The following is a 26,595-nucleotide window of genomic DNA, read 5'->3' as shown; positions in this document are numbered from 1 at the left end:
CTCCTCATCACATGACTGATTTAACCCTTAGATTTACTTTCCTTCACCGCCTCTTTTGCTATGTTGGAAGTGTATTAAAGTTTTTTTTTTTTCCCCTAAAGTGCTTTTTAATTCCTCAGTGCATTATAAATGTTAAATAATTAAGCTGTGGTTTGCACATACTTCAGGTTTTAGATGGCATTGTTTTCATTCTTTTAAATTATCGTAATTTGAAAATTATGAATAGACTTGTAATGCAGATGGATTAATTTGTAAGTATGGATGAGCTGAACTTGATTCTAGTAGCTGAGAAATTAAAACTGTTATAGTGGCCATAGTTTCCAAGAGCTATTCCTTCATCTGAGCTGGAGGGCTTCTTTTTCTGAGAGGAGAAGGGGAGAGATGATGAATGTATGAAGAAGCAGTGACCCTGAGATGGCCTGTCAGCACCTGGGTCCTTCTATAGCATGTCTCTTTTTGTCCCCCACTTTAGAAATTTTTTTTATATAATATGAAAATAACACAGTTCAGCATTGAACTTGACTCTAGCCAATATAAATAAGACAAGTAAAACAAAGGAAAGGTATAAATTGCAAAGGAAGAAACAAAGTTGTCATTATTTGCAGATGATGTGATTGGCTATTAAAAAATATCCTGAAGAGTCTACAGATAAATCAATAGCACCAACAAGAGAGTTTAGCAGGTTATTGGGTATAAGATCAATGCATTCAATTGCAACATAAAGAAATTGCAATTTAAAAAGATAACTTTTGTAATATCAACAAAGTATATAAAGTAGCTATGAATAAATCTGACAAAAAAGATACAAGACATTTATGGAAAACCCAACAGCGATCTAGTATAATAAGTAAACACCTTTGTAGCAACCATTCATGTTAGCTAATGCTAACAGTTTTCCCAGTATTTCTTCATTTATTCAAATGTGGCCATACTAATTATACTCTGGGCAGCAGATTTTTCCTGGAAGTTGAGAAAAGTCAATTCCAAAATTTATATGACAAAGAAATCAGTGAAGAATAGACAGTACACTCGTGAAGAAAAACAAAATGAGCAGCTTGTCCTATTTATTAGCCAGGGTGGGCTAGGTTATGCCGTGTTAACAAACAAGCCTAAAATCTCAGTGGTAAATATACCAAAGATTTATTTCTTATTTACATTATTTGTCCACTGTAGGTTAATAGGGAAACGGTATCAATTACAGTCATTTAGGAGCTCAGGTGTCAAAGCTGCAATGATGTTAAATATTACTAGTTGTAAGTCAAAGGGAGAAAGAATTCTGGAGAGTTTTGCACAGACAATTAAATGCTCAGCAAAGAAGTGTCACAGGTTATTTCTGTTCAGAATTCATTGACCGTAGCTAATCATTTGGCCCCATTGAACCACAAGAGGACCAGGAAGTGCAGTTTGATTATGTGCTTAGGAAGAGGGGAAGAGCCAGAAATACTTGGCAAATTATACTAATGATCACCATAGTTTACCAGATATCGAGACTTATAAAAGTATAGTAATGAAGATAATGTGGAATTGACACAGTATGACAAACCAATAGAATAAAATTAAGAGCCTAGAAGCAGACGTATGGAAACTTACTCCTTGCTCTTTGAGTCAAAAGGAAAGAGTAGACTTATCAATAAATGGTGCTTAAAACAATTGATTATCCATATAGAACAAAAAAAATGGATTAGGTCCTTACCTCATACCATAGCAAAATAAGGATTTCAGATGAATTAAGGACTGAAATGTAGAAGACAAAATTAAAAAAAAAAAAATTAATACACAAAACATACAAAACATAAAGTTAAAAAATTGATACACTTTACTACAAAAAATTCAAGATCTTCTGTTCATCAAAAGACTTCATAAAGAGATCTAATGTGCCTTGCAAACAGCCAGCACTGGCTTGCCAGCCGTGTGAGTAAGCCATCTTAGAAGTTGATCATCTAGCCCCAGTCAAGTCTTCAAATGACTGCAGACCTAGCTAATGTCTTGACCTCTTGAGAGACTTTGAGCCAGAACCACCTAATTACACCACTCCCAAATTTCTGACTCATAGACACTATGTGAGGTAATGTTTATGGTTCCTAAAAAAGGAGGGAAAAAATTCCATAAAGAGAGTAAGGAAATGAAGCTACAAACTGGGAGAAAGTGTATACAACATATGGAACCAACAAAGAGTTAGTATCCAGAATAGATAAGAACTCCTATTAAAAAAAGAAAATACCAAACCCGTTGGCATCGAGTCGATCCCAGCTCATAGCGACCCTATAGGAGAGAGTAGAACCACCTCATAGAGTTTCCAAAGAGCACCTGTGAATGCGAACTGCTGACTTCTTGAGTAGCAGTGGTAGCATATAACCACTACACCACCAGGATTTCCTAGAACTCCTATAACGGTATGTAAAACATAAATGAGTCAATAGAAAAATCATGCAAAAGACATAAACAGGCATTTTTCAGAAGAGGAAACCAAAATGACCCCTAGGCCTGAGAAAAGATGCTCATTCTCATTAGTAATCTAAGAAATGTGATTTTGGTTAGTAAGCATTTAAAATTAAATGTTACCTAAAAAGTAGAATAGTGAGAACTGAACATATGTTGCCGGTTAGAATATAAATTGATATCACTAGTTAGGGAAACAATTTGCCTTTACCTAGTAAAATTGTACTTGGATATACCCTAAACCAAACCAAACTAATCACCGTTGAGTCGATTCCGATTCAGCGACCCTATAGGACAGAGTAGAACTGCCCCACAGGATTTCCAAAGCTATAAATCTTTATGGAAGCAGACTGCCACATCTTTCTCCTGAGGTGCTGCTGATAGGTTCGGCCTTTTGGTTAGCAGCCAAACTGTTAACCTCATACCCTAGCACCTAGCAATTCCACTCCTAGATATACACCATAAAAAACCTTTTGTGCATAGGTACCAGAAGATATATTCCAGAATGTTCAAAGTAGTATTGTTTATGATTACAGAAAAATGGGAACAACACGTATTTCTAACTACGGTAGAATGGATTTAAAATTGTTTTATTCTCCCCGTAAAAGACATAGCAGTGAAATGAATGATCTACAGCTCTATACATCAACTGGGTTAATCTCGAAAACATAACACTGAGTGAAAAAACCAAGTCACGGAAACTATGATTCCATTTACATGTAAATAAAAAAACAGGCAAAACTAAACAACGTATTGTCCAGGGATACGTGCACATGATAGATATAGAGAAAAGAAAGGTAAGGATTCTCATAAAATTTTTTAGGGGTCACCTCTAGAAGGTGAAGGGAAGAGGATGTAATCACTTGGGGAGCCTCAAACTCATTGTTAATTTTTCCATTTCTTAAATTGAGTGGTGGGCACCTGAACATTTATTTATTATTCTCTGGCTGTACATATATACTATGTTCTTTTATCTGTATGATGATTTTCGTTATGAAATAGGGAAAAGCACTGCAATCATGCTAGAAAGCACACTGAAGTGTAAAGAAGAAAACTAAAAATTGTCTGAATTTCACCGTAGAGATGGTCATTTCTTGGCATGGCTCTTCTCTCGTCTATGATATTTTTAATAATAAGTCTTTTTGGTCAGTACTTTCACAAAAAGAGTCCTTTTGTTTTTTTTTCCTCAGATCTCTAAGTTGCCTCTCTGTCTCTAGTATCTCCCGACTTTATTTGTTCTACCCCTGGTGTGCTATTTTGAAGTTACTACCTTCTTACAACCTTGAAGTGGCTCCCAATTGTCTCTTAAATCACTTAAAATGCATGATTGTAGACATTTTTAAAAACTAATTTTGCAGTTTCCTCTTTTCCTCCCCATGGACACTCTAGACATTTTAAAAAACTAATTTCAGACTTTTTTCTTTCCCTCCCCAGGTTCACCCATCGTTTCAGCTATTACAGCAGATGGTATACTTGCTATGCCTGCCTCTCAGACGCTTCAGATGCCATTCATTTTACCTGGAGTGCTCTCTTTCCCTTCTACCAAACCACTTCCATCTTTCAGAAATTTACCTCCTTCACGAAGTTTTAAAAATACTGTATCTAGAGTCATGATTATTTAGCTTAACAATATTTAGCATGGCTGATTGAGTTTTTAGGAAGCTGGCTCAGCTCTTCTTCCCTCTTGGTGTTCCTCCTGGTGCTTAGGACAGTGCCTGGACCATAATAAACATTCTTCTCTCTTGGGATGACATACTTCTCGTAGTTCTTGGATTTTAGTTGTGGAGTTTTTGATACTTGCCTTTTTCTTCTTTCTGTGAGTCTTTTACATTCTCTCGTCCCATTTAATTGGAAAGAGTTTTTTTTTTTATTTATTTTTATTTTGCTTTAAGTGAAAGTTTACAAAAGAGGTCAGTCTATCATACAAAAACTCATATGTTGTTGTTGTTGTTAGGTGCCATCCAATCGGTTCCAACTCCTAGCGACCCTAGGCACAACAGAACAAAACACTGCCTGGTCCTGCGCCGTCCTTACAATCGTTGCTATGCTCGAGCTCATTATTGGCAGCCACTGTGTCGGTCCACCTCATTGAGGGTCTTCCTCTTTTCCGCTGATCCTATACTTTGCCAAGCACGATGTCCTTCTCCGGGGACTGATCCCTCCTAACAACATGTCCAAAGTGTATAAGATGCAGTCTCTCCATCCTTGCTTCTAAGGAGCATTCTGGTTGTACTTCTAAGACAGATTTGTTCGTTCTTTTGGCAGTCCATGGTATATTCAATATTCTCCGCCAGCACCACAATTCAAAGTCGTCAGTTCTTCTTCGGTCTTCTTATTCATTTTCCAGCTTTTACGTGCATGTGATGTGATTGAAAATACCATGGCTTGGGTCAGGCGCACCTTAGTCTTCAAGGTGACATCTTTTGCTCTTCAACACTTTGAAGAGGTCCTTTGCAGCAGATTTACCCAATGCAACGCGTCTTTTGATTTCTTGACTGCTGCTTCCATGGCTGTTGATTGTGGATCCAAGTAAAATGAAATCCTTGACAACTTCATTTTTTTCTCTGTTTATCATGATGTTGCTCATTGGTCCAGTTGTGAGGGTTTTTGTTTTCTTTATGTTGAGGTGCAATCCATACTGAAGGCTGTGGTCTTTGATCTTCATTAGTAAGTGCTTCAAGTCCTCTTCACTTTCAGCAAGCAAGGTTGTGTCATCTGCATAACGCAGGTTGTTAATGAGCCTTCTTCCAATCCTGATGCCCCGTTCTTCTTCATATAGTTCAGCTTCTCGGATTATTTGTTCAACATACAGATTGAAGAGGTATGGTGAAAGAATACAACCCTGGCGCACACCTTTCCTGACTTTAAACCGATTGGTATCCCCTTGTTCTGTCCGAACAGCTGCCTCCTGATCTATGTAAAGGTTCCTCATGAGCACAATTAAATGTTCTGGAATTCCCATTCTTGGCAGTGTTATCCATAGTTTGTTATGATCCACACAGGCGAATGCCTTTGCATAGTCAATAAAACACAGGTAAACATCCTTCTGGTATTCTCTGCTTTCAGCCAGGACCCATCTGACATCAGCAATGATATCCCTGGTTCCATGTCCTCTTCTGAAACTGGCCTGAATTTCTGGCAGGTCCCCGTTGATATACTGCTGCAGCCATTTTTGAATGATCTTCAGCAAAATTTTGCTTGCGTGTGATATTAATGATATTGTTCTATAATTTCCACATTCTGTTGGATCACCTTTCTTGGGAATAGGCATAAATAGGGATCTCTTCCAGTCAGTTGGCCAGGAAGCTGTCTTCCATATTTCTTGGCAAGGATGAGTGAGCACCTCCAGCCCTGCATCCGTTTGTTGAAACATGTCAATTGATATTCCATCAATTCCTGGAGACTTGTTTTTAGCCAGTGCCTTCAGAGCAGCTTGGACTTCTTCCTTCAGAACCATTGGTTCCTGATCATATGCTACCTCTTGAAATTGTTGAACACTGATTAATTCTTTTTTGTATAATGACTCTGTGTGTTCCTTCCATCTTCTTTTGATGCTTCCTGAATCGTTTAAGATTTTCCCCAGAGAATCCTTCACTATTGCAACTTGAGGCTTGAATTTTTTCTTCAGTTCTTTCAGCTTGGGAAACACCAAGTGTGTTCTTCCCTTTTGGTTTTCCATCTCCAGCTCTTTGCACATGTCATTATAATACTTTGTCTTCTCAAGCCACCCTTTGAAATCTTCTGTTCGTTTCTTTTACTTCATCAATTCTTTATTTCGCTTTAGCTTCTCGACGTTTGAGAGCAAGTTTCAGAGTCTCCTCTGACATCCATCTTGGTCTTTTCTTTCTTTCCTGCCTTTTCAGTGACCTTTTGCTTTCTTCATGTATGATGTCCTTCCACAACTTGTCTGGTCTTCGGTCACTAGTGTTCAATGCGTTCAGTGTTTCAGATGGTCTCTAAATTCAGGTGGGATATACTCAAGGTCATATTTTGGCTCTCGTGGATTTGCTCTGACTTTCTTCAGTTTCAGCGTGAACTTGCATATGAGCAATTGACGGTCTGTTCCACAGTCGGCCCCTGGCCTTGTTCTGACTGTTGATATTGAGCTTTTCCATCGTCTCTTTCCACAGATGTAGTCAATTTGATTTCTGTGTGTTCCATCTGGCGAGATCCATGTGTATGGTCGCTGTTTATGTTGGTGAAAGAAGGTATTTGCAATGAGGAAGTCGTTGGTCTTGCGAAATTCAGTCATTCGATCCCCGGCATCGTTTCTGTCACCAAGGCCATATTTTCCAACTACTGATCCTTCTTCTTTGTTTCCAACTTTTGCATTCCAATCACCAGTAATTATCAATGCATCTTGATGCATGTTCAATCAATTTCAGACTACAGCAGCTGATAAAAATCTTCTATTTCTTCATCTTTGGCCCTAGTGGTTGGTGTGTAAATTTGAATAATATTCATATTAACTGGTCTTCCTTGTAGGCATATGGATATTATCCTATCGCTGATGACGTTGTACTTCAGGACAGATCTTTAAATGTTCTTTTTGACGACGAATGCCGCACCATTCCTCTTCAAGTTGTTATTCCCAGCATAGTAAACTATATGATTGTCCAATTCAAAATGGCCAATACCAGTCCATTTCAGCTCACTCATGCCTAGGATATCGATGTTTATGCATTCCATTTCATTTTTGACAATTTCCAATTTTCCTAGATTTGTAATTTTTACATTACAGGTTCTGATTATTAATGGATGTTTGCAGCTGTTTCTTCACATTTTGAGTCGTGCCACATCAGCAAGTGAAGGTCCAGAAAGCTTTACTCCATCCACGTCATTAAGGTCGACTCTACTTTGAGGAGGCAGCTCTTCCCTAGTTGTCTTTTGAGTGCCTTCCAACCTGGGGGGCTCATCTTCCAGCACTGTATCAGACAGTGTTCTTCTGCTATTCGTAAGGTTTTCACTGGCTAATGCTTTTCAGAAGTAGACTGCCGGGTCCTTCTTCCTAGTCTGTCTTAGTCTGGAAGCTCAGCTGAAACCTGTCCTCCATGGGTGACCCTGCTGGTATCTGAATACCGGTGGCATAGCTTCCAGCATCACAGCAACATGAAAGCCCCCATGGTATGACAAACTGACGGACACGTGGGGGGAAAAAAGAAACAAACTTATATGCACGTTGCTATATACTCCTGGTTGCTCTCCCTCTAATGAGACAGCACTCTCCTTCCCTCCACTCTCTATTTTCGTGTCCATTTGTCCAGGTTCTGACCTCCTCTGCCCTCTCATCTCCTCTCCAGACAGGAGTTGCCCACGTAGTCTCGTGTGTCTATTTGATCTAAGAAGCTCACTCTTTACCAGTATCATTTTCTATCCTATAGTCCAGTCCAATCCCTGCCTGAAGAGTTGACTTTGCGAATGGTTCCTGTCTTGGGGTAACAGAAGGTCTGGGGACCATGACCTCTGGGGTCCTTCTAGTCTCAATCAGACCATTAAGTCTTGTCTTTTTATGAGAATTTGAAGTCTGCATCCCACTGCTCTCCTGCTCCCTCAGGGGTTCTCTGTTGTGTTCCCTGACAGGGCAGTCATCGGTTATCGCTGGGTACCATCTAATTCTTCTGGTCTCAGGCTGATGTAGTCTCTGGTTTATGTGGCCCTTACTGCCTCTTGGGCTCATAATTACCTTGTGTCTTTGGTGTTCTTCATTCTCCTTTGATCCAGGTGGGTTGAGACCATTTGATGCATCTTAGATGGCCACTTGCTAGTGTTTAAGACCCTAGATGGCACTCTCCAAAGTGGGATGCAGAATGTCTCCTTAATAGATTTTGTTATGTCAATTGACTTAGATGTCCCCTGAAACCATGGTCTGCAAACTTCCACCCCTGCTACGCTGGCCTTCGGAGCGTTCAGTTTATTCAGGAAACTTCTTTGTTTTTGGTTTAGTCCAGTTGTGCTGACCTCTCCTGAATTGTGTGTTGCCTTTCCCTTCACTTAAAATTGTTCTTATTTACTATCTAATTAGTGAAAACCACTCTTCTGCCCCTCCCTCCCCACTCTCGTAACCATCAGAGAATGTTTTCTTCTCTGTTTAAACTGTTTTTCGAGTTCTTGTAATAGTGGTCTCATACAATATTTGTCCTTTTGCAACTGACTAATTTCACTCAGCATAATGCCTTCCAGATCCCTCCATGTTATGAAATGTTTCATGGATTCATCATTGTTCTTTATCGATGCGTAGTATTCCATTGTGTGAACATACCATAATTTATTAATGCATTCATCCATTGATGGGCACCTTGGTTGCATCCATCTTTTTGCTGTTGTGAACAGTGCTTTAATGTACGTTGGTGTGCATTTATCTGTTTGTGTAAAGGCTGTTATTTCTCTAAGATATATTCCATGGAGTGGGGTTGCTGGATCGTATGGTATTTCTATCTCTAGCTTTATAATGAAGTGTCAAATCGATTTCCAAAGTGGTTGTGCGATTTTACATTCCCACCAGCAGTGTGTAAGCGTTCCAGTCAGAAAGGAATTTCCTTATTGAGACTTTTGGTCTCACACTTTTTTAGTATGTCTGTTTCCGTAGCCCTCTGTACTTTTGATAAGGGAAGGTTGAGATGCGAGTGTGCATATGTGTTTGTGTTGGGGAGTTGATGGGAGGAAAGATAGGTTGAACGGAAGAGTGAATGAAGCCTGGGAGTCCATCCTGTGGTTATGTTACATGTTACCTTGCATTGACCCCCGTAAGTAAAATTCTGTATATTTAAATTCCATTTTTTCACTGCTTCTCATTTAAAATTAGAGGAATGTTTGGTGAGGCTAATACGAATTCCTTTTTGCTGGCTGTTTATGGCCTGTTTGCATTCTTTAATGCTAAGTTTGATATGTAAAATTCTTTTGTCATAAATTTTTTCAAAGCGGGAAAATTAAAAAAATTCTCAATTTGTAGTAGTATATACAGAATTTGCCAATTCTGTAAATTCAGAATTCTTTATGTTGGAGCATAATTGTTCAATTCTAGAACACACTATTAAGGACAAAGGAAACACAAACATGCTCCTAGATTAATCAGACGATAGCTAACTTCCTCTTAACCCACTCTTTAGATGAGGGATTTGCCCTTCTAAGTCTGGGTAAAAGGTATGTATCCCTGCCCTCTCTCCAGTTGTGTATTTTCCCTTCCGCAACACGTAAAATGTTGGCCTGAATCTTACATGAATACCTTTTGGTTTATGTCTTTTTGAACATTTTTGGGTCTTTTTTCTGCTCTATGAACATCTGTCAATATTCCTGTGCCTTGTAACCTTCAGCAGGTGCCATAGTATATGCTGTATCCAGGGCTTATATTTGCTTTCTGGTAATTTGTGTGCAATACTTATAATACTGCTGTTTGTTTTGGTCCTGCAAAAATGTACTTTTTTTCCTTCTATTACTTGATACTATGGCTCTAAAGTAATTTCAACCTGGAAATCTTACATAGGAATTATTAATGATGGCTTTCATGAAAAAGAGTTTGTGTCAGTGTGTGTTTCTGCTTGCTTTGAACCACAATGCTTGTCAACCCTGACTTAGCAAATAAGAGGTTTGTGTGCTAATTACATTGTCCTCTCTAAAACTGCAAATTTATTCCCATCTAGTGTTACTGAAAGATTTTTCCTGACCTAAATTGTTGTCATGCCTATAGCCCAGAGCTCTTATTTATTATTCATATTGAATCTGCTCTTATACCCCCAGCCCCCAGGGTATGACTTTCCTTTGGAGTTGGTTTATTTATTTATCTCTGTTCAAGGGAGGAAATCCGTCCTCTGTACTTAGTATGCCACAAAGATTTTGTTCTCCTTCCAGGGATTGTACTAGAGGCCTTGCAGTGCCAGAATGTAGGACAGAGTGTTTTTTGTTACAGGCAAAGAAGAGTGCTGCATTGATTGATTAAATTCAACAAATCTTCTCAATTGGTGATTTTTCTTTTTAAGAATGCCAGTATAAGGCATAAAAGCTGGGGAGTGAGGGGAGGGGAGGCAGAATAGATCTTTGTCTATAAGGTGTCCTGGAATGTAAGTCTGTATCTGGAGAGCAGTTAAACTGTGTGATGGGGTAGGAAGATTTGTGTTCTGCTGATAGCCCACTTGTTAACTAGGGGGAAATTGACAGTCCAGGGAACCAATCCCTCAAGATTTTTCAGTGTTTACCATGTGGCTGTTCCTCTTTCGGATACTGAAGCATAAGAATGGGAGTAAAGTGATATAAGAAATTACTCATCATTTGTTATTAATCTACCCCTTTCTTTTGTAGATTGTAGGAATAGGAAGTTCTCTGTTGTCCTTCTGCCATGGCTAGGAATTGACTCAACAGCAACTCACAACAGTTCTGAGTTGAACTGGTTATTTAAATTAGAAGATTAGATTACTAATATGATCTCTAGACATTTTAATTATTAATAAACAACCTTCATATAAGGAAGTATGTCCTTATATCTAATCCAGATATCATCTTCTTGAGTTGAACTTATTCGTTTTGATTACCTATGGATTTGAACATATTTGTATAGTCCTTTGATTATTGTTTATTAAAGTCCTATTATGTTGTGTCCAACTTAAATATTCTCAACTAATTTAACCATTGACATAATTCTCCTCCCCCTTCCCAATTTAGTGCTTATAGTGTATGTCCTTGGATAGTATAAAACTGAATCCTTTTTAAAATTTGGAGTTCAGAATTGTACATGATATTCAAATAAAAGGATATGACTGCAAGAAAATTATAGTCAACCTGTCATCACGATTTTTTTTTTCCAAAGTTTATGGTAGAGCTTGAAATTTACACAATCTCAAAATCTTTGTGCATCCCCTGAAAGGCTCCCCTTGTGGGTAGGTGATTATCCACAGGCCCTTTTCATTTCCCCTGTGGGATATGTGGTTATGATACTGATTTCAAAATTTGATTTGAATACTGCTGGTAATCTATAAAGGTCCTATATTTTTGCTCTTGGTAAAGATTTGTAAATTGACTACTGTATTTTGTAAAGTTTCAGCATTAGTTGGTGATTTCCCATGAAAAGCAATACCATCCTCTGGTGAATTTGGCCTCTCTCTCTGTCTTTCTGTTCAGTGTCTTGAAATCTTGTTTTTTCTGTCTGTATCTCCCTCTTTGTGTATATATGAGTGTCTAGCTGTTTTGCACAGGTAGCACCGATAAGTGTGGTTGGTAGTTTATGATGGTCTTTAACCTCACCATGACGAGTCCAAAATATTGGGTTATGAACACGGTGCAAATAAAGCTCTAAACTCGTGGGAAGATAGGGTATTGATGACTGATTTTAATTTAAAGGGCCTGTTATAGGAAGCCCTGGTGGTGTAGTGGTTAAGAGCTATGGCTGCTAACTAAAAGTTCGGCAGTTCAAATCTACCAGGTGCTCCTCGGAAGTTCTATGGGGCGGTTCTACTCTGTCCTATAGGGTCGCTGTGAGTCAGAATTGACTTGACAACAGTGGGTTTGGTTTGGTTTTGATATATGATATTCGGGTGCTTTTTAAATCAATAAGTCCAGAGGTAGCTGTTTTTAAACATTAGAGAACCCCAAGGGGAAAACTAACCAGTTGTTCTCTGGCTTTTCCAGAATTGGGTCAAGAGTGTCTATTAAACTGACGGGATATTCGATGATAGTAAGCAATTATTATTAACTTTATTTGGGTGTGATGATGTTATGGTTATGTTTTAAACACAGAGTTTTATAAAAATTTTTTATAATTTTTATTGTGCTTTAAGTCATAGTTTACAAATCAAGTCAGTCTCTCACATATAAACTTATATACACCTAACTACATACTCCCACTTACTTTCCCCCTAATGAGTCAGCCCTCTCCCTCCTTCCAGTCTCTCCTTTCGTGACCATTTTGCCAGTTTCTAACCCCCTCTACCCTCCCATCTCCCCTCCAGACAGGAGAGGTGAACATAGTTTCAAGTGTCCACATGGTGCAAGTAGCTCACTCCTCATCAGCATCTCTCTCCAACCCATTGTCCAGTGCAGTCCTAAACACAGACTTTTTATTTTTTTGAGGTACATCCTGAAATATTTACAGATAAATAATGACTGGCATTTGCTTCAAAATGATCTGGGAGTGGGGTAAGTGGATGGGTGGTATGGATGAAACAAGATTGGTCACAGGATGGTAATTGTTGAAACTGGGTGATGGATACATGGGGGCTTATTATACTATTTTGTCTACTCTTGTATGTTTAAAATTTTCTAAAATAAAATATTAAAAAATCCTGTTACTGTTTTAGGTGCATACTCTTTCCTCCTTTGAAGGAGAAATTTCAACCTTCTTAGAACACACAAAACCAGGGAAAGCTCTCTTTCCCAGTAGTCCATGACCCTCAAGGACTACTGCTCATTGTCCATCCAGAGGATTGGGTTTATAAACCGGCTAGATTGGCCACATTTAGTTTTTCCGATTCCTAGGAGACATGGAGAAAAGTAGTGATGATGAGAGCCAAAATGGTGAGAGATGAGAAGCCCAGATCAAGAAGAGAAACCCTCAGGGTTGAGTTAGTGGCAGAGTGGAAAGTGTGTCATGTCTTTGCAGAAGGTATTGCTGGACATCTTTCAGGGATGAGTTGAACTGCTTACTGAGGAACTCTCCAAAGGCCTATACAGCCTCAAAATTAGTGACAGCACTTCCCCTTGACTCCCACCATCTCTACTCATGACTTCTTTTAGATGTAAAGTTAGGAAATTCTGAGAGAGAAATAGACAGGTGTTCCCCGCCTAAAGACAAGACCGTGTTTTAGGGAAATAAAAACAACTTATGCAACAGCTGCATTTGTAGATGCCAAAGCACAAAAACTTTCTGTCTTTTTGGCACTTTTATCTTATTTACATGGTTTTTAGTAATCCAAGTAATTACGTGCTCGTGTGGGTAGAGTTGTTTGCTGCTTGATCCAAGAGATGGGTGGGGAAGCACCTGCTTTTAGTCATTAAGTTCTTGTTGCTTTTGTGCTTTATCCAAGAAAATAGCTATCAGGCATAAGTAATTTGCCCTGAGTTTATCTTATCCTGAGAATGAAAAGGAAGGCCTCTTTGGTTTCACCCTGTGAGGAGGAGCTGAGAGAAACCTCAGAGGTGGGTTTTCTCTGCTGTTTGAAATGGAACTGTCAGGGACCCCACAGGGAAAAATGATTGCTGAGTTTCGGTTCTTCTCTCCCTTTCTCCCTCCCGCAGCAATTGGAAGAATACCAGTTTTTGTTCCTTCTCGGTGCTGCCACCTGTTCTTACTGCTGAACTAAATGTTCTTGGCTTTCTTTGGTGTGAACAGGATCTCCCTCTGGGAAAGGTGGGAGGAGGGTGAAAAAGGAACAGGAGGAGGCCCGTTCCAGCCCCTGTGCTCATGTGAGAGGGACACACAGGGTTAGTGTGCTGCCCTAACAGAGGGGCTTTGTGCTACAGCTTCTTCCGGAGCTGCAGCTCCACAGATGCATTCTGGGCGGGCTAAGCCTGCTTCATCCCTAAGACACTTGCTTCTTCCTAACAATAGCAGAGCACGACCAATAATATAACTAAAATAAGAAAATAAAAACGACGCAGACAGCGACCATTTTAAATTCACTCAGATCCACAGTGTGTTTATGGAGAAAGTTGCCTGTAATTAAAAAAGAGATGAGACAAGAGTATAGCATGGAGATGCTGACACCACTAAACGCAAGAATCAGATCTGTTACTGCAGATCTACTGTGGGTATGGGCAGAGCTCTGACCACAGGTCTTCCACTTGCTATGCTAAAACCCTTACTATCTGGATCATGGGAAATCTACTTCTCTTAAGTAGGAGCAACAGAATAGAGGAGATTTGGTCCTTCCTATCATCTCAGAGACTAGAGAGCTCAAGGGAGAAGCATCTCTGACTCAGGGCTAAGACAGTAGCAGTCAGGCTTTTTAGTAACCTAAAATGGCTCCCAATTGGAACAGTAATAGTAGTAGCTAACACTTAGGTAGCACTTAACATACTTACAGGCATTAATTGTTGCTAGATGCTGTGGAGTTGGTTCAGATTGATAGCAACCCTATGTACAACAGAATGAAACACTGCCCAGTCCTGCACCATCCTCACAATCGTTGCTGTTTGAGCCCATTGTTGCAGCCACTCTGTCAATCCATCTCCTTGAGGGTTGTCCTCTTTTTCGCTGACCCTCTACCAAGCATGATGTCCTTCTCCAGGGACCGGTCTCTTCTGATAACATGTCCAAAGTATGTAAGATGAGGTCTTGTCATCCTTCCAAGGAGCATTCTGTCTGTACTTCTTCCAAAACAGACTTTTGGCAGTCCATAGCATATTCAATATTTTTCACCAATATCATAATTAATATGCATCAATTATTCTTCAGTCTTCTTATTCATTGTCCAGTTTTCACATGCAAATGAGGCAATTGGAAATACCAAGGCTTGAGTCAGACTTGCCTTAGTCCTCAAAGTGCCATCTTTGCTTTTCAACACTTTGAAGAGGTCTTTTGCAGCAGATTTGCCCAATGCAGTACGTTGTTTGATTTCTTGACTGCTGCTTCCATGAATGTTGATTGTAGATCAAGTAAAATGAAATCCTTGACAACTTTAATCTTTTCTCCATTTATCATGATGGTCCAGTTGTGAGAATTTTGCTTTCTTTATGTCGAACAGTAATCCGTACTGAAGACTGTAGTCTTTGATCTTCGTCAGTAAGTGCTTCACTTTCAGCAAGTATATGTGTGTGTGTATATATATATATATAATTTTTTTTCCATTTAATCCTCAAGTGAGGCCTAGAGAAGTTAAGTAACTTGTCTAAGGCAATATAGCTGGTAATTATGAAGGCTGTGATTTTGAACCCAGACGGTCTGGCTCTAGAGCCCATGCGTTTAACTATTACGCTGTCCCATCTCTCAGTGGAGGCCTGTCCTTTATCAAACAGGGATATCTGAATCACAGAACACAGAAGATAATTTGAGTGACTGTTTTCTTAATTATCCCTAGGATGGTATATAACTAAAAAAAAAAAAGTTAATTCATTAGGAACAGTTGATGCCTTAGAGTATTAGGGCTTAACTTTTGAGGATACCCAGTTAAGAAAGACCAAAGGGGCCTAAGTTTACAAATATCAGATTTGTACAGAACTGTCCTGGAAATAATTTGTTTTTTTGGAATCAGTTTTGGACTCCAAACAAAGGACTGAACCTCATCCATCACTTGCCCTGGAGATAGAACCTTTGTCAGGAGTAATGTCTTACCATCAATAACGGAGAAGCACAGCAAGCTGAATAGGGTACTGGCCACTAATTTTAGCCAAGCCCAGGTGACTTTTCCCAGCAGATCATCAAGTTGTCAGGCCATTGTGCAATTTATAGAAGCAGTCATTGCTTCTTTTCCTACCTTTGTTTTCCTTTGTTTCTTTACATTCCCCTGAAGTTTCAAAATTCCGTAGGTCATGGGTCAGATATTCAGTTGCCCTCTAAAAACCTCATTGCTGTCAAGTTGATTCCAACTCATAGCAACCCTATAGGACGGAATAGAACTGCCCCATAGGGTTTCCAAGGAGCAGCTGGTAGATTTGAACTACTGGCTTTTTGGTTAGCATTTGTAGCTCTTAACCACTGTGCCACCAGAGCTCCGTTAAAAGGTCATCGATAGACATTCTTTCCCTTACAGCAACGGATTGTGGAAGGCCCTGTCTCGCCTTTAACTGACCTTATAATAGTCTTATGAATAGATTCCTAGGTTAATCCAAAATAACTTGAAGTAATTATAATAGATTCCCCCCACCCCTAGCTCATTAAATGTTACTAAATATGCATCGCGCTGCCTGTTCCATATGGAATCGTTTGTAGGGAAGTAATAGCCGGTTATATGATAATTTGTTCTTGAGTTGCTGCAGAGATTATGTTCAGTGTGTACAAGGAGGAGAGATGCTAGTGAGCGGGTAGAATGAGGGAAACTTGACTTGAAATTAGCAGAATTTTGCTCTAAACAGTTATATTACTGTAAGAAAAATTTTTCAACTTTTTTTTTGGTGATTTTTTGTTTCAAACAAGAGAGGGAACTTTATGAGAACTCCCGTTAATAAGATCTGTGTACATCACATGGATTATTTATTTTATTTATTCAGAAATATTTATTGTTGCTCCGTCTATGCCAGTAGTGTTCTAAATGCTGGGGATCTAGCAGTGAATAAAAGGATAGCAATTTCTGTCCTCATATTTTAGCACAGATGGTAATATGTGCTACAGAGAAAATAAAACAAGTAAGAGTGGGGATTTAGAGAAGGGAGGAGCAGATCTTATAATTTTAAATAGAATGATCAGGAAATACTATATTGAGAAGGTAATATATGAATAATAAACTGAGCCACACAGATATCTAGAGGGAGAGTGATCCAGGCAGAGAACTACAAGTGCAAAGGCCTTGAGTCCAGAACATATGTTGTGTGTTTGAGGCACGGTGAGGGGCCTGTGTGGTTTATGTAGAATGAGTGAGAGTTAGAGTCGTAGACCAGATTATGTAGGGCTGCGGAGTTTACAGAAACCTTACCCAAAGAATTTGGTCTTTGCGCTCAGTTCCTGAGAGGTGATCTTTTAAAAACTGTGGAATTTAAGTGTCTTTGATAAGGACTTCACACCACACCTAACTAACAGATTAAACGAGGTTATGAGGTGATTATGGGACAGGGGCTAGCCAGGCCAGAAAGACCACCTCATGGTATTACTCAACCTCAGGAGAAGAAAGCTGAAGTTTGCATTACATAATGAGACCCCGCCCCCCAATAAAAGCTCTGGACATTGAAGCTCCCTGGGCTTCCTAGTTGGTAAAAGACAGTGATGTACATGGGAGGGTAAGTGCATCCCTTGGGACATGTTAGAAATCCTGCCAGGCCTCACTCTATGAGTCTCTTCATTTGTATCCTGTATTTCCTACAATAAAACTAATAGTAAGTATAATACTTTCTGTGAGTTCTGTGATTCATGCAGTGAATTATCAAACCCAAAGGAGTATCAGGAGCCAGCAGACCAGAAGTGAGGGAACCTAGCGGGAGACTCCCAAGTTTGTGGCTGAGACCCTGAAAGGGTAGAGGAAAATCACTGAATTTGCAGCCAGCAAGTCAAAAGTTAGGGTGTCCTGTGAACTCCCAAACTTGCAGCTGACATCTGCCTATTTGACAGTCTGAAGACAGTGTCCTTTTAATTTGTGAGCTCTGTCCTAGCTCCAGAGCTGGCTGTGGTCAGAGAAAGAAGTGTTGCATGGGCAGCTGGTATCAGAGCTGAATTGAGAAGTAAAAAGTGGGGATTTAGATTTGATGTTGATTATTATCCTTTCAAGAGCTTTGGAAACCCTGGTGGCATAGTGGTTAAAAGCTCCAGCTACTAACCAAAAGGTCAGCAGTTTGAATCCACCAGGCACTCCTTGGAAACCCAGTGGGGCAGTTCTACCCTGTCCTATAGGGTCTCCGTGAGTTAGAATCGACTCGACGGCAATGGGCAATGGGCAAGGGCCTTATCACTTTGGCTTTTACTCTGTATGAAATAGGAAGCCGTCAGAGGATTTTGAGCAGAAGAATGATGTGGTCAAACTTAAATGTTTTAAAGAATCATCTGACTGCTGTGTTGAGACTGCTTTGTGTTTCCTTCAGGGAAACAGGAGGACTAGTCAAGAAACTGTTGCAATCATCCAGTGAAGAGATGAGGTGGCTTGGACTAAAGTGGTAGCAGATGAGGTGGTGAGAAGTGTGGCGCCTAGATATACTTTGAGGGTAGAAATATCAGGATTTACCAATTGTTTGAGTGTAAGTTGTGAGAGCAAGAGGGGGATCAAAGATGACCCCAAGGTTTTTGTCCTGAGCAACTGCAAGGTTGGTGTTGCCATTTACTGAGATGTGGAGGCACGTAGATGGAGCAGAGTTAGGGAGAGAAGATCAGAACTTCAGTTTTAGACATGTTACATTTGAGATGCTTAAGAGTTCCGCTGCTAACCAAGAGGTCATCTGTTCGAATCCACCAGCCACTCCTTGGAAACCACATAGGGCAGTTCTACTCTGTCCTATAGGGTCGCTATGAGTCGAAATTGACTCAATGGCAATGAGTTTTTTAGAGTTTTTATTAATATTCAACTGGAGATGTCAAAATATAGTTGGATATACAAATCTGAAACTCAAGAGGGAGATTTGGGCTATTGATATAAAGTTGGAAGTTGTCAATGTATGTGTGGTATCTAAAACTGTGGTTCTAGATGAGATCACTAAGAGAGTGAATATATAGAGAGAAGGAAAGATGTCTGAGAACGGAGCCTTTGAGAAAATAAAAAGGAACTGTAAAGGAGACTAAGGAGTGGCCACTGACGTAGGAAGAAAACCGGGAAAGCGTGGTGCACTGAAAGTTAAGGAAAGAAAATATTTTAAAAATTAACTGCATTAAATGCTGCAGATAGGTTAAATAAGATGAGGACCAAGAACTGACCATTAGAGATTGATGGGACCTCCTATTATTAAATCACACAGGTAGGTTTATAGTGGTCTCGTTTCTGGTCTCATTAGTAAGTCTGAAAGATAATACTGGGATTTTTTTATATGAAGAAATTATTAACAAGAATTTCAAGTGTGTGACATTCTTCTGGCCTGCTGATATGTAACTCATTGCTGACTGTGTTGTTTAGGGGGGTGGTATAGTTAAGATCGAGGTTGCGTGATATCAAGGAGCATATTCCAGTCTCCATGGGGAGGATTCACTGCCACTTGCGAAGGACTCATCAAGCTAGATGCCACTTGTAACTGTTGTCATTCTCTGGACATTGCATTTATCAGAGTTACAGATGTAGGTGAAATGGAGAAGACAGATACATTTAATTACAGCAAAATTAAAATGACTATGCATCAAAAGGCACTGTAACCAAGGTCAGCAGATTGGGGAGAAGATATTTACCAAAAATAATAGTCACAAAGGACTAAATGTAGTCAGAAAGACTAAAATTAACCTGTCTGATCATATTAATTACTGAAAAGGATATGGAGAAATTTATATTCACACACACAATGTGTTTTATAAATAAAAACAGATTATGCACCCAACTTATGATAGTGACTGGCCGACAGGGAGTGGGGTGATCTCTTAAAAAGGACTCGCTTTATCTATAGACTGGAAGTAAACATGAACAGAATGTTTATTTCTGGGTGTTAGACATGCAGGTGTTCATTATATTATTTTTTCTACTTTGTGGTAATTTTGTATTAGCTAAAAGATTAAATGAATGGGGATGCAAGTTTTATAGGATAAGCACCCAGGGAATAATTTATGTGTAACTTATCCCTATTTACCTAACCACCTACATCTATTGATATCAAAGGAAATGAGGTAACTGCATTACATTAACTTATGACAGTGGTCTCTCCTAATGTGTCCCTGACAGCATCACACTCAGCTGGAAGAGTGAAGATCCTTTTGGGAATGGATCACACCCTCTGCTCTGCTCTTGATTTTTGAAAATTTTATTACTAACCACAAGCATATCAACCTATGGGAGGCACACTTTGTTCCATAGCTATCAGCACACCACGTGACAGACTTGGATGTACAGAGGCTTAATAACAGTATTGTGCTTTTTGTCTTGTCTAACCTCTTCCCTACAGGGAATCTTTAACCAGTTTCAGTGTAGTAGTGAAAAAGTGCTTCCATCTGACACCCTCCGCAGTGCTCTGGCAAAGACCTTCCAAGATGAACAGCGTTTCCAGCTGGGAATTATGGATGACGCTGCGGAGTGCTTTGTAAGTGCCTGGCCTCTGGCCTTCTTTGATAGGGAGTGGGACTGTTGATGATCTCCATCAGGAACTGGCTACTTTCCCATGAAATTTGCTGTGCTCTGATCTCTACACAGAGTAAGGAATTTCTCTAGCTTCTCAGAGCTCGAGTGTCTCTGCTATTGTAGCGTGAATTGTCTACTGGGTTTATTCTTCTTCAAGCTTAGGGTGGTTTTGTGGTTGCCATTGCATAAAACAGTAGCACTCACCTTCAAAGTAGTCAAAAAAGAAAAACAAAAACCCTCTTGCTGTTGAGTTGATTCGGACTCCTAGTGACCCTGTAGGACAGACTAGAACTGCCCTATGGGGTTTCCAAGGAGCGGCTGGTGGATTTGAACTGCTGAGCTTTTGGTTAGCAGCCAAGGTCTTAACCAGTGAGCCACCAGGGCTCCTTTCAGAGTAGTCAAGTTTCTTTAACACAAATTTTTGGGTCTAACCATCTGAGTTTCTGATTCAGTCAGTCTGGAGTTGGGCTCAAGAAAATCCATCTCCAGCAAGTTCCTGGGTGATACCGATGCTGCTGGCCTGGAGACCACATTATTAAAAACTCCTGCATTATTAAAGATAATTATGTAGTGTGATGTGCTATCTAGGTTGCTACATTGTCCCAGTGACTTTTTGTAGAAAACCCTGACTCTTCTGACTGCTGAAGCCTATCCATCACCTTCACGAGAGCCTCCCAATACAGCCATTTAGAAAATCTGAGAATGAGGTACATGCCATCATAGAGTAAATGTGGGCCAAAATCAGAGGAACTCCTGAGAAACTAGATCACGGATATATTTCTGATAGAAACATAAAGTGGTGAAACCACTCTGGAAAACAGCTTGGTAGTTTCTTGTAAAACTAAGCATGTACCTACCATACAACCCAGCAGCTGTACTGGGTTTTTTTTTTTTTTAAACAGCTTTCAATTTTTTGAAGAAAAAAAAAAAAAATCAAAGCTATGCCTACCTTCCAGGAGGGTTGTTTTTTTCTCTAAGTGAACTGCTTACCAATTTGTATGTTTGTTGAGTGATGTTGTTGTACTGCTTTTGTTCTTTCTCCGTCAGGAAAATCTCCTGATGAGAATTCACTTCCACATTGCTGATGAAACCAAAGAGGATATATGTACTGCTCCACATTGCATCTCTCACCAGAAATTTGCGATGACATTATTTGAGCAGGTGAAACCCTATCTCCTTCTCCCTCTCTTCTTAGACCTTTTCTTCAAGCACATGCTGTCCTGGGATGTGGGGTGTAAAATGGGTGGGAAAAGAGTTCATGACTGTGGATGCTTGGTGTTGCTTTTTCTCCCTGGGCCCAGTGTGTTTGTACCAGCTGTGGCGCCACTTCTGATCCGCTGCCTTTCATCCAGATGGTACATTACATCTCCACAACTTCCCTTTGGTGAGTCTTACAGTGTTCTCTGTACCCTTGGATACTCATCCAGTTGATTCTTGTGTTTTTTCCAATTGATTGGGCTTTAATTGAAGGCATCCAATTAATTGCTGAGTCTATGCTATGTGGTAGGAACTCAGAACAATAATTTAAAAATAACTTTTGCCCTCCTTATTTTCTCTCCTACCCCTCCCCATTTCTTAAGCTCAGTTCTGGCCAGGAAAGTGATAGGGGAAATGGAAATTCTATGAGTTTTGAATCTTGGGACAGGCAGAGCCACTCACTGTGTTTGGCGGAACAGAATCTGTTCAGGTCAAGGGGCTTTGGTATAGTGGGCACAGGAAAAAAGTCAAACAGGCAAGTTAGGAGTTTACATGAATGATTTATTTGATGTAGCTATAACTGTCCCACCATCATTCGCTTTTGTTTTCCATCTTGAAGCAATCAGGCTATTTGTATGTTGGAAAGACGAGAAAAACCTTCACCCAGTATGTTTGGTGAGCTGCTGCAGAATGCCAGTACCATGGGGGATCTGCGGAACTGTCCTGTGAGTTATGTCAGGGGTAGGGTGTGGCGTGGGAGAGGGAATCCTGGCATCAGTGGAATTGAGGCAGAGCCAGTGGGAAATATCTGGAACTAGCCTTATATACGTGTTTCAGAGCAACTGTGGAGAGAGGATCCGGATTCGCCGTGTGTTGATGAACGCTCCACAGATTATCACAATTGGGCTGGTATGGGACTCTGACCACTCAGACTTGGCAGAGGATGTCATCCACAGCCTGGGCACCTGCCTTAAGCTGGGTGATGTGAGTATTACCTTTGTCAATGACTTAGAGTTCATGTGTCTTAGTATTGCTCAAGGGCAGTGAGCACTGAACAGAAAGGCATGTCCTGCATGACAAATATAGAGTTTTGGACAGATATACATTTGTATATGTATACACATGCATGTGTATGCATGTACACGCTCACATGCCTCCTTTGGGTAGGTGGCAAAGACTTTTTTAGACTAGGATAACCTTGGACTTGAAGGACAGGACTAGCAGAGCTTAGCTATTGATACGAATCAATCAGTTAGTTGAGTTATTGTGTGCTCTACTCATTGTTAGTTTATACTAGCATAGAGTAGGGAGATGCATTCAGCCATTTAAGTTAGTGCCAAGGAGCTGCTCTGGCAGGTGAAGGAATCCAAAAATGTGAAATTCACAGTGATTAATTGTGCTTCTCACTGCTGAGAAGGTAATGAAGCAGCTTGGAAGAGAATTCAGTGGTTTTCTATGAATCCATTTAGGAAAATAGATAGGACAAAAAGATTTCAGACCTGGGGGTCTTTACCTTCTCAGCGCCAGGTACAGCCAGGGTTTTCCTTCAGTTCAAGAGAAGAACCAGAAACTCCGTGGTTTCTTTTCTATTTGGTTTCTTTCTGGGATAGTCCTATGACAAAGGCAATCCAGAGGTTTTTGTTTGTTTGTTTGTTTTGTTTTTATGTCATTAGGCCACAACTGAGAATAAATGAACTGTCTGGAATCCTCTTTTAGACCTCCTTCCCAAGGAACCTGTGACCTGAATAGGCTATACATAATAAAATCTACTTTTTCTAAACCCCTGTAGCTTACATACTCTGTGCTGTTCTAATTTCGTTTTGTTTTTATGGTTGTTTTCTCAACCGAGTAAGTTCCTTATTACCAGGAACCCTTTCTTCAATTTTTTTTGCACATCTCTTAGCACCTAGGATGGTGCTGGCCACCTAGGAATTAAAATGCTGAGGTAACCAACATGGCAGTATCGCGCCTTTTAAGGACTTTCTTACCCTCTATTTAGGGTCCCGGAGCCTTGGTGGTGTAGTGGTTAAGAGCTACAGCTGCTAAGCAAAAGGTGGGCAGTTCAAATCCACCAGCTGTTCCTTGGAAACCCTATGCGCCAGTTCTACTCTGTCCTATAGGGTCGCTGTGAGTTGGAACCGACTCGATGGCAGCAGGTATTTAGGGTCTCAGCAGGGAAATTTATATTTGTGAGGCCAGCTGATTGGTAAGTAATCTTTGAAACTGTTTTTTTTTTTTTAAACTTTCCTGGATCATCTCATAAATTATTTTAGAAAATAATTAGTAAAGGTAAGAGGAAACATTACTGTGTTAATGGTTTACTAGCTTCAATCTATCTTACTTTTCTCCACTTTCTGGTTCATTTTCTGTGATAAACCTGGAGTAGCAAAAAGTCTTACACTGAAGGAAGGAGAAGCAGGTCAGTACCTTAATTAAGAAATGTTGGTGGAGCCTGCTGAGAGATGTCGTTAGAGAATAGGCTGTGTGACCATTTCTGCCTTGCTCTTCCCCCACAGCTGTTTTTCAGAGTGACAGATGATCGGGCCAAGCAGTCTGAACTGTACTTAGTAGGAATGATCTGTTACTATGGCAAACATTATTCCACATTCTTTTTCCAAACAAAAATCCGCAAATGGATGTATTTTGATGATGCTCACGTCAAGGAGGTAGGAATACTCGAGCGCTTTTGTATGTTAATATAATTTTTTAAATTGTTATTGTTGAGAATATACACAGCAAAACATGACACCGATTCAAGTTTTTCTACATGTACCATTTAGTGATATTGGTTACATTCTTCGAGTTATGTAACTATTCTCGCCCTCCTTTTCTCAAGCACTTCTTGAAGTGTTTAGTTCCTGCAAAAAAAAAAAAAAAAAGGCGTAAGAAACACTAGAATAATTATTTGTCTTCAGTATTTCATTTTCATAATTTTGAACTATGCCCCTCCATGAACTCTGTAAGACATATTTTATATTTTACCTATTTTGTATCTAGCATCAGGAAACCCCGGTCACGTAGTGGCTAAGTGCTATGGCTGCTAACCAAAAGGTTGGCAGTTCGACTCCACCAGGCGCTCCTTGGAAACTCTATGGGGCAGTTTTACTCTGTCCTGTAGGGTTGCTATGAGTCAGAATTGAATCAGTGGCAGCAGGTTTGGTTTTGGTTTTTATCTATCATCAAATTTATCAGGGTATTGGTCTTGTTTTCCCAAATAGATGGTAAGTTTCTTGAGGATATGATCAGTTTATCTTCTATTATTTTCTCTGAATCTCTTCCCAAGGCATTTAGCACAGTTCTGAATTTATAGTAGCCCATCTTTTTAGTTTATTTAAATTTTGGTTGAGTTGAGTGGGAACAATCTAATGCTTCAAATGAGGTTATAAGGTTAGCACAAAGTTCAGAATTCCAAATCTCAGAATTATCAATAGATAATACTTTGTCTCAGAACTGCTGTAAGTTACTCTCTGATCATTATCTTCCCGAAGTGCCCTATCAGAAATTAATAACTTTTGGGGATAGGATAGGGAAGATAAGGCTATAATGGTATTTAGAGCAGGAAACTTGGTACTGTCTAAACCACAGTCTGTGACTGAAGTGGTTCAGATGACCTGCATGAGTCAGGAAGACCCTTGTGATAAGGTTACCAACTTGGGGGTGAGGAGGGAGGCTGCTGGCTGTAACCTGCACCAACCCATGGACCTCAAGCACTATCTTCCCCTGATGGTAGTCTCTACTACACCCCCTGATTTTCATCTTCATTTCATTTGTTGTTGTTGTAATTTTGGACAACGTATTTGATTTCTCCGAGCTTTAGATTTTTTGTTTGAAAAATAATGCCTGTCTTATGATATTAGAGATTTATATGTGAAAAGTATACAAATGGTAACTTAGTTATAAATAACTAAATGTTTTAATTAAAAAAATGGTTTTAATTAAACTAACGGTAACTTAATTATAAATTTCCTGAGCATCTATTACGGGCAAAGCACTAGGTTAGTTGGCAACTCCAAGAACACACCATGTAAGAATATGACTGGTTCCGGCCCAAGACAGGGTGGGTTTGGGGGTTTGATTGGGTTATTGTTTCCATGGCTGTTCTGTCACTCCTTTCCACTGCAGTAGCAAAGGTGAATCCAGCACACAGCTAAGACCGAGAGGCCCCACTGTCTGTTCTGAGCAGTTTGACCTGTTACGTCCTGCCGCGCCTGAATTCTGAAACTGTGTGTCATTTACTCTAAGGCAGTCTGTGGAGAGTTTCTGCCTGCTTTAGCTTCGTAAAAGTGATTTTAATGTTTAGGAGAAAATTATGGAAATGTGGATTTGAAACAAGGGCTTTAATTTGATGTCTGTGAAAAGAAATTGGTTACCAAGGCAGCTAAAGCCCTCTCACGTAGCATGTTCACCTTTGAGAATGTTCATTCGTGTTTCACAACTCAATGGATGTTTCACAGAGATAACAGTAATTTTATTCATCCTCCCTTTCTCTTGTAGGATTTTAATACTTTCTAAAAGGATTTACCAAAAAATTTCTTAAGGTTAGGTCTTAAGATCTCTTTTGTTGTCTCTTTACCCAGTTCCTAGCTTTTCATCTGTTTGATGTTCTTTAGAAAAACATAACAAGAAGATAAGTTTTGAATTGTGAGTGTAAAGAATAATTGTCATGTTCTTCTGGTTGTTTCTGGTTCAGATTGGACCCAAATGGAAGGATGTGGTGACCAAATGCATCAAGGGGCATTATCAACCCTTGCTGTTGCTTTATGCAGACCCCCAGGGCACCCCAGTGTCCACCCAGGACCTGCCTCCCCAACTTGAGTTCCAGTCATACAGCAGAACATGCTACGACAGTGAAGATTCAGGTAAGCAGCCTAGCTTGCTACCTCCCGCCCACCATCCCATGGGACCATTCAGTGGTTGGAACTCGTACTCAGTTATGAGTCTAACACATAACCTAGCTTGCTGCCTCCCGCCCACCATCCCATGTGACCATTCAATGGTTGGGACTCGTACTCAGTTATGAGTCTTAACACATAACCTACCTTGCTGCCTCTCGTCCACCATCCCATGGGACCATTCAGTGGTTGGGACTCATACTCAGTTATGAGTCTAACACATAACCTAGCTTGCTGCCTCCTGCCCACCATCCCAT

The 26,595-nt window shown here is 40.0% G+C and overlaps 1 protein-coding gene across 1 annotated transcript in view; it reads left to right on the top strand.

Annotated features, from left to right (window-relative positions):
• The window catches only part of USP54 (ubiquitin specific peptidase 54), a 66,674-nt gene that overhangs the window by 9,715 nt on the left and 30,364 nt on the right, over window positions 1–26,595 (top strand). The window contains 7 exon segments of the mRNA XM_064269716.1: window positions 20,077–20,211; window positions 21,297–21,410; window positions 21,551–21,633; window positions 22,066–22,171; window positions 22,284–22,430; window positions 23,963–24,112; window positions 26,137–26,305. Of these exon segments, the coding sequence (XP_064125786.1) occupies window positions 20,077–20,211; window positions 21,297–21,410; window positions 21,551–21,633; window positions 22,066–22,171; window positions 22,284–22,430; window positions 23,963–24,112; window positions 26,137–26,305 (904 nt within the window).

The sequence above is a fragment of the Loxodonta africana genome, chromosome 16 (assembly GCF_030014295.1).
Source record: "Loxodonta africana isolate mLoxAfr1 chromosome 16, mLoxAfr1.hap2, whole genome shotgun sequence".
Taxonomy (NCBI): domain Eukaryota; kingdom Metazoa; phylum Chordata; class Mammalia; order Proboscidea; family Elephantidae; genus Loxodonta; species Loxodonta africana.
The sequence above is the reverse complement of the archived record's forward strand: the minus strand, read 5'-3'. Positions and strand labels throughout refer to the sequence as shown.